The sequence below is a fragment of the Corvus hawaiiensis genome, chromosome 2 (assembly GCF_020740725.1).
Source record: "Corvus hawaiiensis isolate bCorHaw1 chromosome 2, bCorHaw1.pri.cur, whole genome shotgun sequence".
NCBI classification, from domain to species: Eukaryota; Metazoa; Chordata; class Aves; order Passeriformes; family Corvidae; genus Corvus; species Corvus hawaiiensis.
In genome coordinates, this window is record NC_063214.1 from 57,759,716 (window position 1) to 57,775,519 (window position 15,804).

Genomic DNA, 15,804 nt, shown 5'->3' on the forward strand with positions numbered 1-15,804 from the left:
GACTAAACGTTGACCAAACATTGACTAAATCCCCAAACAAAGATCTGAATTTATACCAGCATAGGAACAGAATATCAAACAGAAAATTTATTAAAAAGAAACATCTGCAGTAACCCACATATTTTGTATCTGCCAAAACAAACTTTCTTGTGTTCAATTTCTAGAACCAGAAAGTGGGTGAAATTCCATGGGCTAGGAACATGGGTATGTGCAACATGGAAATAAAACTTTAATATCCCAGCTCTCAGGTTTACCACAAAAGAATACGAACACCCTACAAGGACTCGATTGTTTCCTAGCTGCTAAAGGAAACGCAGAGGAGCAGGGGAAGGTGAATTACCAGCTTTCCAACTGCAAAGCAGGTGAGTGACAAGCCCTTTACCTCACTGAGAAGCACAACATGAACTACTGCATGCTACAGGGTCCTACAATTTCAAATGCTCTAAACTCTTCCGCGAACTTGCATCTTATCCCATAGGACCATTTTTATGTTTCATTTACCAACTTAGCTGGACCAGTACAAATGTGTATCCAAGCAGTTACCATTTTACCAAGCTAAAAATGGTTAAGGGGAAAAAAAAAATCATTCACTTCCACAGTTATTTCTAAGACAACCTAGTTATACTGGCTCCGGGGCAAACTATGTATGGAACATTTCAAATCACAGAATCACTAAGGTTGGAAAATACCCCTAAGATCATCTAATCCAACTGTTAACCCAGCACTGCCCTGTTCACCACTAAACCACACCCTCAAGTACCACATCCACACAGTTCCAGGGATGATGACCCCACCACTCCCCACCACTCCACTGGGCAGCCTGTTCCAATACCTGACCACACTTTCAGTGAAGAAATTTTTCCTAATATCTAATATAAACTTCCCCTGGTGCAATTTAAGGCCAGTTCCTCTCATCCTTTGTGAATTTTACAAATGACAAAAGTCTTGTTTCAAAACATCCATTTCTGGTTTGGGTCTTTCTGAAGAGCCATTATCATCAATGCAAAGATTAAGCAGAGGAGGCAATAAGCAGCCCCCATCAGAACTCCTCCTCCCTGGTTGAAAATCATCCCTGAAACACATAGCTCAAAGCAATCTGAAGATAATTAAAATTATGATGTACAGAGACTGTTGCTTATTCTGCCAACCAACACTAATTAATTACTTCTTTGTGATTCCAACTGTCTGGATCCATATGCCACTTATGGTCTTTATATTTTGGCATTATGTACCTTGGGTAAAGGTCTCCTCTGTCGGCATTAAGTGCCTAGCACAATTCTCTCTCATATAGAATTAGGGATCCCTAATGGTAATTAAAAACCATAATTGAAAAGGTAATTGAAAATATGAGGAAAAAGAAGGTTAATATACTTCCTAAATTAATGAAGAGTACACCAACAGGCAAAACATCCCAACAAGACAAAGCACTCTTCCTCCTAAAGAACAAAGGAAAAAGTAACTACACACACCAGCATTCAGGTTAAAAAACAAAACAAAACAAAACATTTCTCTTCACTGAAATCACACTGCTGAACCTTTGAAAGCTGTAATACCTCCAAATGCATCATCCAGCAGACAGGTTTGCATGACCCTTTTACTCAATTCAGTAAGACAAGACAAAGTGGCACACAGTCACCCTGACAACAGCCAGAGCCCGCACGGCAGACACCTGCTGCATTTTCTTGCAGAAACACACACACTCTGCAAACTTTGGTACTCTTTCCCACATTACTTGCTGTACAAAACCAGAAACATTAGATGAATGGTGCCAGTAAAAAGCATTTCTGGTTATCTGAACCTGGGACACAAGGGCAAAGAGTAAAAGAAGAGAGAGGCTGCCCAAAACCCAAGGTCCAACCAATCCAGCAGGCAGGGCTTTGAACTGCTGAAGCAGTACACTGACCACAACAGCTGCTGCCATGTGCTCTGGGAAAAAAAGTACTAGAAATAAACACATGCACAGAATGAGCCTGCCACTGCCATTTAACAGCCAGTGAGGTTTTACTCCCGATTTGAGGGCTCTGGAATTCCTGTACAACTTTGCGTTGGGGCAAAGTCCTGCAGTTTGCTCGGTTGCTGCAAGAGAAGAAGCTGTAGCTGATTCACCTGCTAAGTCTTTTTTAACCTTTTCTTGGCGTGTCTGTGCAAAACCGTTGGCCAGTGGAGTTCATCCAGAAAGTGAAAAGATTATTCATTTGTTAAACACTGAAATCGGAGCCTCACTGGTACCACCAAATAGGACCCCTGTAAAACAAATTAGCCTGTAATCCTTCTGATTTAGATAAACTCCATTAGAACAGGAGCTTCAGGTGAAGCAGCTGCAGGTAATGGAGATTCTTTCCTTCTTAATTTACAACAGCTTATTTTGTGTTACACTAGGGCCTAACAGCATCATTACCTACACTGCTTTCTGTACCGTGAAAGATACCACTTATTGAATCTTTTCCCCAAAGAAATTAAAAGGTCCAGATAAATCTGTCTTTTCCAATAACCTTTTTTTTCAAATGCATTATGTACCCACTGACTACCAGCCTCTGACACAAAAGTATTTCTATTTTATCAAAATTCTTTTATGTAACTGTTTCTGTTACTATTGCACTGTCTGACCAAACCAGCCACACAAACCTCTCAAAAGGCAAAGTTAAATACTGCTACTTGTGAAGCTGTATCACTATAATTTGCCTTGGAAGCAGAAAAGAGAAAGAAGGAGACTGTTCTGTCTCCTGAACTTGTGTGTCTTTGCTGGAATGATAATACCTCCTTGTACTGACAAATTATTGGTGTTGAAACCCAACTGCAGTTGCCACATACACGGGACAGCAGTGGCCAGCAAGACACTGAGGAGACCACAGTTAACATGACACACTGTAGCTGCCACGTAACAAAAGATTCATTCCCCGTAGAAACCCTCATGTAATAAAAACCAAGACTTACAAATGTAATTTGTTACCTTTATTTGTAACATGTGCAGCAGTCATGCAAAGTTTTTAAGGGATTGAAACCAAATTTTAAAAGGAGAAATACTCTACTTGCACCCTGTCTTTTGAACTATTCTGCCTCCTTTAAGCAAGTAAGTATGAGTCACCATCCAAAAAGTGGAGGAAGTTGGCAGCATATTCCCCAAGCCATCATCCAAAATTGTGAGCTGAGAAGGCGGTGTGCCACACAGCTGGTGTAACCAGGCAAATCCAATATGCTTTCACTATCACAGAGAAGCTGATTGCCTGGGTTTTGCCTCCCAATCATCTCAAAAATTATGCCTGACAGTGAGAATCCAGAAATCTATTTAAACAACGGAATTTAGGAAAAACCTGCACTAAAGTCTCTCTTTCTCAGACACACACACACACACACACTGAGCAGATGGAGGAAAGACAGCAAGTTCCTTGCTAGTCACATCAGCTCACGAGTCAGACATTACGAATGCTGTCTCATCCAGCTCCTGTTGAAATCAATAAAAGCCCTTCAGTGAAGACCATGGGAGATGGAAAATAACCCTCTCCACACTTCAGCCAGAATGTGTGAATGAGAAAAACTGACAGCTTTCTTCCCCTCTGATTTTCATGGTGCTTAAAGATCCAGATTATAAAACACAACTTGTCATCTAGGAATTTTTGATGTGCTTGCTTGGCATAAATAAAGCTCATGTCAATGTGTGAATGAGGGAGACAGACATCACTTTGCACTTGGACAAGGAGAGATACTAGCAATCATGCATGAATAAGCATTATTGCATTTCAAAGTGCTGCAGATGCAGTGTGTTCTACAAATAAGCAAGTGGTTAGAGTGACGAAGTGTTCCATGTTGCTTAAAAAAATCATCATTTTGCATTGCTGAAAAATAAAGAAAAAAATAATCTAAACATAGGAATCTGTCTGTCGTCAGTTGGATAACCTAAAAATCAACTGGCATTGTAAATATCTAGAATGACTGTGGCACTTACTAGAGAATCTACCATCTCTGAGATAAAAAAAACTTCACCAGAGTTGCTCTGAAGGGCTTTGTTGGCATCAGCTTACAATAAACATTCAATTATTCCTGTACTCCCCAGCTCTAATGACATTCATCACTGCAAACTCCTTTGGCCTGAGGGTCTATTCACACTGGCCCACATAGTGTCTACAGATTTTGTTCTAATTTTGCCTTGCATCCTTGTGAGCGCCAATATTTAGGACTTTACACATGGTTGGTATTTTGGTCATATATATTCAAACAGTTAAATTTTCTATACTGTTTCTAGACATAGATCCAAGAAGAGAAGGAATGGGGGCTTTACTGTGTCAAAGCGAACGCTGTCAATAACACCAGGTTGATGTTAATAAATATTAGCAAGCTGAAAAAAAGAAAATATAAGAATCCATTAAAAAAAAAAAAAATCTCAAAGTTATACTCACTGCTGGTAGAGGACATGCGGCTGTACTCAGACCTGTAAGACAAAGATTTTAATTAGAATGTATTAAATCTAAAAGAGATAATGAAAAAATTACCAAAACTGACACACACTGTTTATTGAAATAGTTTAATGCCCATTTAGCACTATTTTTGTGCTACGAGAATAACTGGAACAGGTTTTGAACACTGCTTCAGAAACACTGGCATCTCACATGAATTTTGAAAATATGTAAGTATAATGAGTAAAGCAACTATGGTTTTATCTAGGAGTTATTCATGCTGCCTAACTCTAGGTGTGAAAACTAAAGCTCAGAAGGCTCTCCATAAGGAAGAAACAATCTGCTTCAGACACAGGTTAGAAGTCTACTAGACTTCGACTCAGCTCCTCTCCTTCCTCGCTTTATGTCCTCTAAATGCAGCTCTGCAGATTTTTTTGGAGTTCTTTTTAAGAGAACTCTATTTGAAGATCAGAATTTTTATAGTTCTATGGTCAAAACTGGCAGTGAAGGAAAAGAAAAAAGAATGCCAAGATGTAAACATTTAGATGACAAAGCTTTTTGCTTTAGTAGACCATTTTCCTCTTGAAGACATCTCAGTAAAACTGTACAGACATTGGTTCTAGTTCAGTGCATACTGGATTATCTGTGAGAAAGTCAGAGCAGTTAAGTATTTTGAGCAACAGTGTAATTAATTTTTCAGCTGCATACAACCCCAAACTCCTGAAAACCCCATTCTGAGCTGATTAAAACATAGCCCATTTATGTCCTGAAGACTCAGAAATAATAAGGTAAAAAAAATATGCCATCGCATAATATTTAAGGAAAAAAAAAATCATTTCCACTGCTGAGGCCCTACCTATGATGTTTGAATGTTTGGGTTTGGAGTTCATAGTCACACAGCCTCCTCTACCCTCACACTTGCTGGGTCCCCAAAACAGACCTCATGCACCAGAGCACCCTGCCACCATAAACATATGGCACGTGTGCCCTGCAGTGCCCTGAACACAACAGTTCAAAGTGTTCAGGGAGCCCTGACACAGCTCTTGGATTCAAACCTAAATGCTTGTTTTATATAATAGCTGCAGCAAGTTTGCAACATTGCTTTAAATTAAAGGAACCACATGAGCCTTGACTCCTGAGAGATGTGTGTGGAAGTAGATACCATCTAAGCATGTTCTCAGGATACCCTCATACTCCAGGCTCTCAAGCATCCCAGGGAACAAAGGACATCAACCCCACTTATCTATAGTACCTGCTTTTGATTTTAATATGGACATATCTCTGCAGAAGAAACAAAGCAATTACAGTTGTCCCCACATTTCACAGCCCTGTGCTTTGCACTCACTACTCTGCAGATCAGATGCTAAAACTACTGGTTTAGGTGAGAAGACCATGAGGAACTACCCCAAACTCTTCTTGCCAATCCCACTGGACCAGTGAAAGATAACACAACCTGAATTTTTCACAAAACTCATGAAAAAAGATCCAACAATGCCATCAAGTGCCATGAGGTTTTCTTTGTTTTTGGAAAAGATCTGGGCAATGCTCGGGGAAGAGTTGCTGATGGGGGCTTGCAGCTCTCCCTTGCTTGCTCTCCTTTGCTAACCCTGTACCTCCAGCCATTTTAATAAGGCCAAGGAGCAAGGAAACATCTTTATCCCACTGGCAGAGACCACAGGATTAGGTCATTAGCAGCTGCTCTCAGTCACCCGATACAGAGCTGCTCCACAGCACTTCCTCCATGAATCAAGTGCTACCCCTCAACCAAACTCCCCCAGGACCCTTAGGTAGCTGGGAAGGGCAGCGGCAGCAATGACACTGTTCTCCCGAATGTGGGCTCACTGCCCCGTGTGCAGCACCAATTTACACACCAAGACGAGGTATTCCCATTTCTTTCATCTAGTTTGTGCAAAGCAGGGAGCTGGTGTGGCCCACAACAGGCTGGCTCCCCAATCTTGACACCACTCATATATTTTAGCAAGCAAAGAAGTCAGGGTTCATTGGCTACCAGTCATACAGCTCTTTTATTGATCAATATTCTGCCTTTGACTGGCTACATGATTCTCTCACTTCCCATGCCAATGATCAGTCTGTCTCTTGAGTCAGTGGGTTTCTTTAGTCAGTGGGCTGTGAGCTGATGGTCATGATCTCCCCCGACGAAATTGCTTTCTACCCAGTTAGAGCCAACTTCAGCACAGTTGATGAAATTAGCTGGCTTTGTTAGTTTCTTCCTTATCTTGTCAGTTCTGCCAAATGTCCTTGTGGCCTGTGAATTCTTCGTTCTTTGCGCCCACTATCAGCAGCACATCCCTCTCCCCAAGCTTTGCTAACCTCCCCCTAGGTCTGAGACCACTGAAGCATGTCAAGCCCTAAAATTTAACCAGGCAATTCTACTGACTGATAAATTCTAATTTATCTTTCTAACACCTTGACATCATCACCAGCAGAGAAGGAGACCTTCTTGTTCCTACTGCTGTACACATCACCGGTCTGGCTCTGGGCAGGGACCAAGGGGAAGTGATGCCAGCAGCTGGCTAAGGTGCTATGCAGGCCATAAAACCACATAGTATTTTCAGCAGCAAGTCACATCAGTGTCACTTGGCACCATGTATATTTGAAAGGGTGTGAAAACGGTGTAACATGTCACTCTTCATAAGGCTAGAGGCAAGCAATATACATCCAGCTGCCTCCAAGCACCCCAAGCAAGGATTCATTTAGTCTGCACTTCTGTTTGAAAACAGCCTGGGGCTGTCCTTCAATGTATCTGTGTTCAGCAGTTGGCAGCTAATTCAAAATGAATCTGCACTGCTTGTATTTCGGATGGAAGCGAGACAACATTTTGCCTTTTGCTTACTGCAAGTTGGAACAGCATTCTATTACTTCACACTGTTATTTTATTATCCCAAAGTGCCACAGGCACATTATAGGACATGGAGAATTAATGAGTCCTGAACTGAGGGAGTAGCAGTCTATGTACATGCAGGACTTGAAAAATGAAACAAGAGGAAAAATAAAAAGATGGGGAATGAGAAAGGAGGAGACAAAAGTGTGCTTGGAGACTAATTGCACAGACACATTTTAATAGGCTTTAAAATTGTATCGCAGGAGATCTTTTGTAGTTGTAATATGCTTCAAGCTAATATTTAGTTCATGTTTGTTGCATAACTGACATCCACATAATTAAAAAAAAAGGGTAATTAAGCTCAAAGGCTTATGTCAACCTCAGATACCGAAATGAGGGCTGTACCCTCCCTAAGCTCCCTCTATTGTCAATAAAAAGAGAGGTCTGAAGTATCTCTCCCTAGCTGTTGTGTAGACAAGAAGCCTACAGAAACCACACTTCTAATGTGGAACCCTAGACCACGTGTATAAAACCAAATAGGATGAATACAAGTCTCTCTGTGTGCTCTCAGGGACAACCTGAATCACCTTTTGTCCTCCCTCCAGCTCCTTTCTTTGTCTTGAATCTCATCCTTGAGAACAAAAAACCCAGTGCTAGTAAAATCGTTCATATTCTCAAAATATTAGAAGAAACCATTCAGATTCCAAGCAAGCATTGGTAAGTGGCTTATAAATTAATTTTCTTTTTCTTACTGTCAGCTATTTAGGACACTAAATTCTGAAGTTAGTATAACTCTTAAGCTTTTTAGACTAGCACACACAACATACCCTTTGACAAAATCATGCATTAGAAGAACCAAGAACTGAAATAAACATCTCTTGGGGCATATAGGCTCTCTGGACATCAAGTAACTGTGGTCCTTTCTGTTCTTTTGATTCCTATTTTAAACATTCTGAGTATTGGCTTCTATCATTTCCCTTGGAAGAGGATTTTCCCAGTAGGATAACTCAAGAGTAAAACACTCATGTGCTTTAATGGTGACACCTGGGACCACACTGTGGCTCAGAGGTTCCAGGCCTATTACATGGTCTTGCAGCAAGCCATTTCCTCTGACAGATGTTAGATTGTAGATAAAAGGAATAAAACATCCACTAGAGAAAGTGAACAAATAGAAGACTGTTCCCTTTATAGGCACATAATGAGAAAAAAAATTATCAAAAAGTGTATTGAAACAGTGTGAGGTACTGAAAAGGAAGGCTTATAGCTCAGTCAAAAGACACATCAGTCTGCAAAGAATGTGTGCTCAATGGGCAGCATAAAAGCAAAGAGGAGCTGTGAAGATGTCAAGAGACATTAAAATAGGAATGTAGAAGCTTGTGATAAAGATGGGACCTCAGTTCCCACTGAAGGACCAGACTTGTGCATTATCAGAGATGGTAAGAGCATCAGGAGCACAAAAGATACTGAACAATCCTCTGAGATCTGTGTGCACCACCCACTGCTGATTAGTGATATGGAGCCTCAATATATCCGAGATGGAAGTATTCCACTGAACACCAGTAAGCAACTGCTAGTGCAACTTGCCCTTGCTGAGTGTGGTACATAAAAACTCTCTAAGCCTGTTTCTTTAGGTAAGAACACGGCTATTTCCCAGCTCTGGCTCACACAAGCAATGCAGCTACTCCAGCACCACAGTGTGCTTGGGTTCCTTGGGCACACTGATCAGCTGTGGCACAGCACCACGTTAACATAGCTACAGCACCAACAGCTACAGCCATAAACAAACACTCCCAAGGGAACTGCCTGGGACTGAGGCCAAGTGCTATGAAACAGTCTGCACCTGTACCAGTAAAACTTCTCACCTTCCAACCCATACTGGCAAGTGGTCTGCTGGGAATGATCCCTGAACCATGGCAACGTGCCAAAACAAGTCTCTGGCCCATGGTAAAACATACCCAGGAAAGACATGGGAGAGAGCTAGATGGCCCCATTCAAACTGATGCCATCAACCATTTTAAGTATTCAACAATATGGGCAACTCTGTCCTGTGCTCAGGGGCACCCCTATGTGCTGTTTAATGCACTGGCATTGCTGGAACCAAGGTCTCTGAGCTGTGCAGCATCTCCAGAGGCAGCCTGCTGCGTAAAACAAACACATCTCAAGTAATTCTAACATAATACTACACCCCAATATGCTCATGGACTCCATTGACAGGGCTCCTTAACCCCACCCCTCAAAATGAAGTAGGGGAAAGTTTACAATCTCTTCTGCTCTCTGCATCCTTGGCTTGCCTAGGACAGATGGAATGCCACCTGCTGGATTCACGTTGCCCACGCCTTCTCTATCTAGAGTTGTGGCCCATTTTACTGTTTCATATTAAGAACTGTATTCGACAGCTTCTTTGCCTTCCCTCCCTCAGAAAATGCTCCACAGGGCACACGGGAATATTTTATAGCAGTTAAAGCCCCATGCATGAATGAGAAGATTTGGATTTATAGCTCTGCCTTGGGTTTCTTCTCACCAAATTCCTGCAGGTCAGATTACAGTCTCCTTCCCTAATACCAGCCCAAATCTGTTACCCTCATTGTAGTTCTACTAGTGCAATCAAGATGACTGAAATGGAATTACTCAGAGCAACTTGTATCTAAACTCCTTGCTCTGGATTTCTAGTAGAGTGACAAAGTCAGATGAGGGATTTCCATTATGCAGCTCTAACCACTACCCTCAGGAGCTTATTACCTACAGCAGTGTTTGAGACCCCACATGAGAGACACCATCCTTGTATAAAGATGAAAGTCGTTTGTCATCTTCTAGAAAGCACCTGATGAGGCAGGACCGCCCTGTGCTTTAGTGAGCACACCTGGCTGCACAGCCTGCTCACCACTCCCTCACAGAGCACTCCCAGAGGGACATATCAGGTGGCATGTATCTACCCATCCAAGGCCAGGGCCTAACTTATCCCCCGAGATCCCAGTTCTCTTAATTAACAACACAAGAAGCCTAAGTCATACCAAACATCAAACCTTCACACAGCCACACTTAGATGAGGTGAACCTCGTTGTGTGCTGGGACCTAAACATTACGGGTATCAGCACAGAGCTCATGGCCTCCAGAATGTGATCTAAAGTCTGTTTCAACCTTGCCTTCTGTGCCTCGCTCCAGCGCCTGGCACTCGCAGGTCTACCTGCCCCGAGATTCAACCAAACAGCTTCACTTCACTGGGTAAATCTGGTTAGAAATGGTACCTCAACCCCAATTTGTGACAAATAGCTCAACTTTACATTATTCGAATGTCAAATCAGAGACGACTTGAATACCGTGACATATCTGGACTGATGGGTCTATATATGAAGTGAAAGCATCAGCAAAAAACCCACAACAAAACAACCTCCAAAACCCCAAACCGAAACAAAAGAAGCCCCAAGGTAAAAATAAGCCTTATGATAGCTTTCAACATCAGTGGTTCATGTTCCCGAGAGTTTCTCATAGATGGATGAAACATGTGAGAGTTTGACAGAGACTGACACATCATTTTGAAGGACCACCATACAAAGTTGTAAGTGTTGAATCCTTTAAAGCCAGAAACATGAGATACGAAAGCAACCTCACCCCAATAAACCATTCAACTATCCATTTGATATTTTAAGTGACCCATTCTGACTGAGGACACACATAGATTACAGTATTCCTTATATTTTACCTCTAAGTGGGGTACAACTTTATATATATATATATATATTTATATTTATAGGCTGCCTTGTCTTCTATTAACAAGTATATTTTCTACTTAGAACTTCACACCTTTCACAGAAAGGCTTTTTTGGTCTGTTTAAGGGAGAAGTTAACAGAAGCTCAAATAATTTGTGATTTGGCCAGGATCACACATGCAGCTAGGGAGAGCCATAAGGAAAACCAACAAACAAGCATAGCACAGTCAAAAAATAACATAATCTCTGCAAAATTAATGTGAGGAATGAGAGACAGGAGAAAATGTAAAGGAGGGAACAAGCACTGTGAAAATTAACTGTAACCAAACAGCAATGGACTTTGCTAAATATATGTAACAAATAGCTGCTGCATGGTACAGTGTCATAAACTTCAAACATCTCATTTCTCTCTTTTGCAGTGAGACAGTAAAAACAGTAAAACCTTCCTTCCTAAAATTCATCAAATACTCAAGAATTAACTGCTGTTTAATTCAGTTTGCATCATCAATATTTACATTCTAAACTTACTATACAAAAAACCTCCCCACCCGGTACTTCAGCAATGTCTGCCCACTTTCTCTAAAAAGATTAAAAATTTATTTGAAATACAAGTGGATAAATTGCAAATTCAAGTAAATTAAAAGTCATAACTTCTCAAAACTTCAAATGACTTTAAAGTGAGGAAAAAACCTACGTGTTTAGGCAAACTTTGAGACAATCAGTAAGCTAATGATTAAAGTGTGCACCTTTTAAGACGTGGGCTCTTACAGCTGTTGAAGTGAAAAAGTAAACTTCTGCTAGGAACTGTCATGTATTTGAAATCTTCATTAATGCCAGCTATCTCATTGAAGTGTTATGCTCAGTTAATGCCTGCATGCTTGATAAACAAGAGAGAGCATTCCTTGAGAATGACTCTAATAACATGACCGAATAAAAGTTCAGGAATAAAAAATTAAGGACTTAACAACTGAGAAACTACCTGTTTTTCCACATTCACTTGGGATATCGGTCCTGGATGCAGTGAATTAATCTGATGCTTTGTCCTTGATACCAGTGGTAGCCAATCTGTCTCATTGCCTCAAAATTAGTCATGCCTAACAACTTCCAAAATTGTCTTAGTTTGTCATTTTTGCTCTGCTATTCAAAGACAGTAAAATAACAGCATTTGCATGGCTTGTAAAATGAAGAAAACTTTAAAATTTATATTCCTAATTAATTTTAAGTAACTTAATACTGGTTTTCCTGCTTTTTTTTCTTTACCATTTAACTGCAGTTCTGTAAACTTCTACATTTCTCCTCCCTTCAATATCTTTCTTCCACTTGTTTTTCCTCTCTGTTTGCTTTCTAATGAAAGGCCAAAGAAAGACTATTTTATTCTTCCTAAAATGACAGGTTTTAAAGTACAAATCAACTACTAAAACTATTACCAGGGAAAGCGCTGTGTCTCATACTTCTGGGCTAAAAATTTTCAGTAGCACATGAAATCAGGTTTTTATACTAACAACTCCCAAAATATGTTTCCTGAGAAGATACAACTTGTATAGGCAAAGTCTCTCAGATCAAGGATGGTCAAACTATTTCAAATCTCATTAATAAACAGCCAATATAAACTAATTGGCTTATATGTTCTACACCCTTTATTTAGGTTCTTGACAACACCAGCTCAATCCATTCTTATTGGATTCAGGAACTCCAAATATGCTATTTTTCTTCAGCAAACTCTTTGCCAACCCTATTTACCAAGGCAAATGCAGTAAGAGGAACATATTTTCCAAAGGATTAGGAAAATGAAGGCTTTGAATTGTAATTGATCTTGCCTTTAGCACAGAGTTTTGCCTGCTTTTGTAGCTGGCAGCCACAACAAAACCTTAAGGAACATATGCCCTGTGGAGTACTTGATGTGTTCAATTTGTTAGCTGCTCTAAGCAGCTTCAGCAGCTCAGGCTCTGTGTAAGAGCTCACACATCATTACGTACAATCATTGAGATGACAAGGGCGTGCAGCGCCTGGATTTACTACAGTCACTATCCACTATTGTTCCCTGAGTGACAGAAAGGGACCACTCCATGCAAAACTGTTACTGAATTACTCTGACAGTTGTTCCTCCTTATTCTTTCAGAGGATGATGGCTGAAGCTCAAAATAGTTAATTAATTTTTTCTTTTTTTTTTTTTTTTCCATTGAGTAATTGGAGGAGAAGGAATACAGTTCAATTTAGCAATAGCTGTGATGGGACTGAGACAAAGCAAATAGTGGATCTTCTGGTAACAGGGAAAAGCAAGTGCTGGGAACAGGTGGTTTGGTGAGAAAGCTGAAATGTAAACATTGTGAAAGAGACATACGCAACATGTTTATCAGAATTAAATAGCTGCTAAACAAAACTTTAAATAATAATTGAAATGCAGAGACCCATTGCTTTTCAAAATAAACTTCAGTGCAAAGCACTGCAGTTATTAATTGCCATGTGTCATTGTTCAAATTCCTCAGATGGACTCTTCCACCAACCTATACTTTCCATTGCCACTCATGGGACAGACATGCTTCATAAAATCATCAGCTTTAGCACCTCATCAACACCAGACACAAGCAGCTGTCACGCTGGTCACTGAGGTCTAAAGGCTAATGTCACCAGCTGGGTAAAATCTTTCCAAGTGCCTGTCCCAAGGAAACCCAGGTCTTTCCATTCCAGATAAACACAGCAAATTAAGAGTGACTTGACCAATCAAGGGGTTTTTGAGCTTTGAACCAGTCATGAGTTCACTGATTACTTTGTCTTCCCGTTACTCACATTCCCTAATGGGGACTAACCTATATCTAGAAAAGAAGCCTGGATTTTTTCCTTTGAACTTATGTCATATAAAATATTTTAAAGCTTTCACTGTTGGGGGGATAGGAAAAGTCCTTAACTTCTCAGACTACAGAAAAGACAAAAAATTGTATGAATTACTAGCTGGATGTATGAAAGAGATTACCACATGCCATTTTCACCTTTTAGGTTTTTATTTTGTAATACTGCTACTTGAGTTGTGGTGTTGTGCACCTGACACCACTGTGCAAAGAATTAGCTTTACAATTTTGCAAGTGTCAGACTAGAGGCCAAAGGAGATTCACCAGGCAAGGAGCTTGGAGAGAAACAGCTGGAGGAGCAAGGAGGGAGGAGAAGGAAGTCTCAGGAAAGAACAGCCTTAACAGGAGCATGTAACCTCCTTTTGCCCTTCCAGCGCCAGAGAAGGAGCAAAGGCTCACTGCCATTCCTGACAAGATGCCATGGCAGCAGCATGTAGGACGGGCTGGAAAGCACTTCCCTTTTTCTCCCGCAGAGATGGGCTGAAGGTGTGAGCTGAATGGGAAATCCCATGGATCATCCTTGCAGCTTCATTAGCTTAGGAGAAACCAATCATACAGCTAACAAACACAGCACACCTCTGGCAGTAGGGTCATGAAGTCAGGGGAAAAAAAAAGTTTTTCTCCTTGACTCTGATATAACACTATCAGCAAAGTTTATTGCAGTTCACAGGCTAGCACAATGAATATCATGACAACAGCAACCCAGTTTCAGGGTGCCTACAAATCTAACTTGCTTTTGTAGATGGCTCTTAATGGTCCTTCTGAGGAGTCAACTCTCTCTGCCTGATGCTGCCTGAGTGTCACTGCCAGAAGGCGAGGACAGTCCTGCTGGACATGCTTCCGGACTATCCTCGGCCGTACTATCCCTGAGATACGGGGCTGGCGCGGCACCAAGCCCTGACCAGCGCACCTACAGCCCGCGGAGCTGAGCGCGGCCCGCACCGCCGAGCCATCACAACGTGCTTTGGAGCTCAAACTTAAAGCCCACAGCCACGATCTCTCCGCGTCTTCCTCCCGTGTGTAGCACAGGACGGTGGGGACCTTTCCGCTGCTTCACAGAAGGGGAGCGCGAACTCCACGGGACAGCCGGAGCAGGGTGGTGCCTCCCGCCTCCGCGGGGGTCACCCCGGACCGAGCCCCAGGACGGCAGGAGGGAAGGCAAGGCAAGGAGACCCGGCGCTGAGCGGGACGCTTGCCGGGACGCCGGCCCCCTCTGTAGAGGAGAGGCTCTGCCCGGGACACGAACCCGCCGCCCCAGCGCAGCCCCAGCCCCAGCGCAGCCCGGACGCGCTCGGCGGCGGCCGCCGGCAACAAGTGCAGCCCGGCGGGAGCTGCGCCGCGCCCCAGCCCGGGAGCCGCCCGCCACTCACCCGCCCGTCTCCGCTCCCGAGTCCACGCACTCGTCCTCGCCGCCGGGCTGCTTCTCCATGGCGGCGGCGGGGACGCTCCGCGCCCGCCCTGCCCCCGCTGGGAGCGGCGCTGCCGCCTCTGCCGCCCGCCGTGTGCGACAGCGAAGGCAGCGAGAGCGGGAGCAGCGCCCGCTCCGCCGGCCCGGCCCGGCCCCCGCCCCGCGCCGGGGGAGGCACCGCCCGCCTCGCCCGCTCCCGCCCGGCCCGCCGGGAAAACCTGCCAGCCGCGCCGGGACACCGTGTGCCAGGGCTGCTGCCTCGGGAACGGCTTCAGCGCCTTCACCGTGACACTTCGGTGTTTCCAGGGCTAAAGGTGCAGCGCCCCGTGTCCAGTGGAAGTTAAGAGAGACTGTTGGATGTATGGACGTCCTCACTATCCATCTGGTCTTGGAGCATCCGCTGTTAAAGCTTTTTATTTGAAGTCTTTCACTGTGCTGAGCTTTCTCTAGGCTCCCGCAGTGCTGCCTGGCACTTGTTCGTTACATCGAATACAATAATTTTAAAATTACACACAGAAACGGGCAAGGGGTGGTTTTCCAACGCGATGAGAATTTCTGTAATGATGTAAAGGGAGCATTAGAGGCTTTTTGAATGCTGCCTGTGAGGAAA

At 42.8% G+C, this 15,804-nt stretch overlaps 1 protein-coding gene across 1 annotated transcript in view; it reads right to left on the minus strand.

The window, feature by feature from the left end:
• FAM124A (family with sequence similarity 124 member A) overlaps positions 1-15,305 on the minus strand; it is a 39,534-nt gene extending 24,229 nt beyond the window's left edge. The window contains exons 1-2 of the mRNA XM_048295635.1: positions 15,157-15,305; positions 4,395-4,426 (exon numbers count right to left, since the gene is read on the minus strand). Coding sequence (XP_048151592.1) covers positions 4,395-4,426; positions 15,157-15,215 — 91 coding nt within the window. The 5' untranslated portion in view covers positions 15,216-15,305. The remainder of the gene's footprint in view (positions 1-4,394; positions 4,427-15,156) is intronic.
• Between the last annotated feature and the right edge of the window lie 499 nt (positions 15,306-15,804).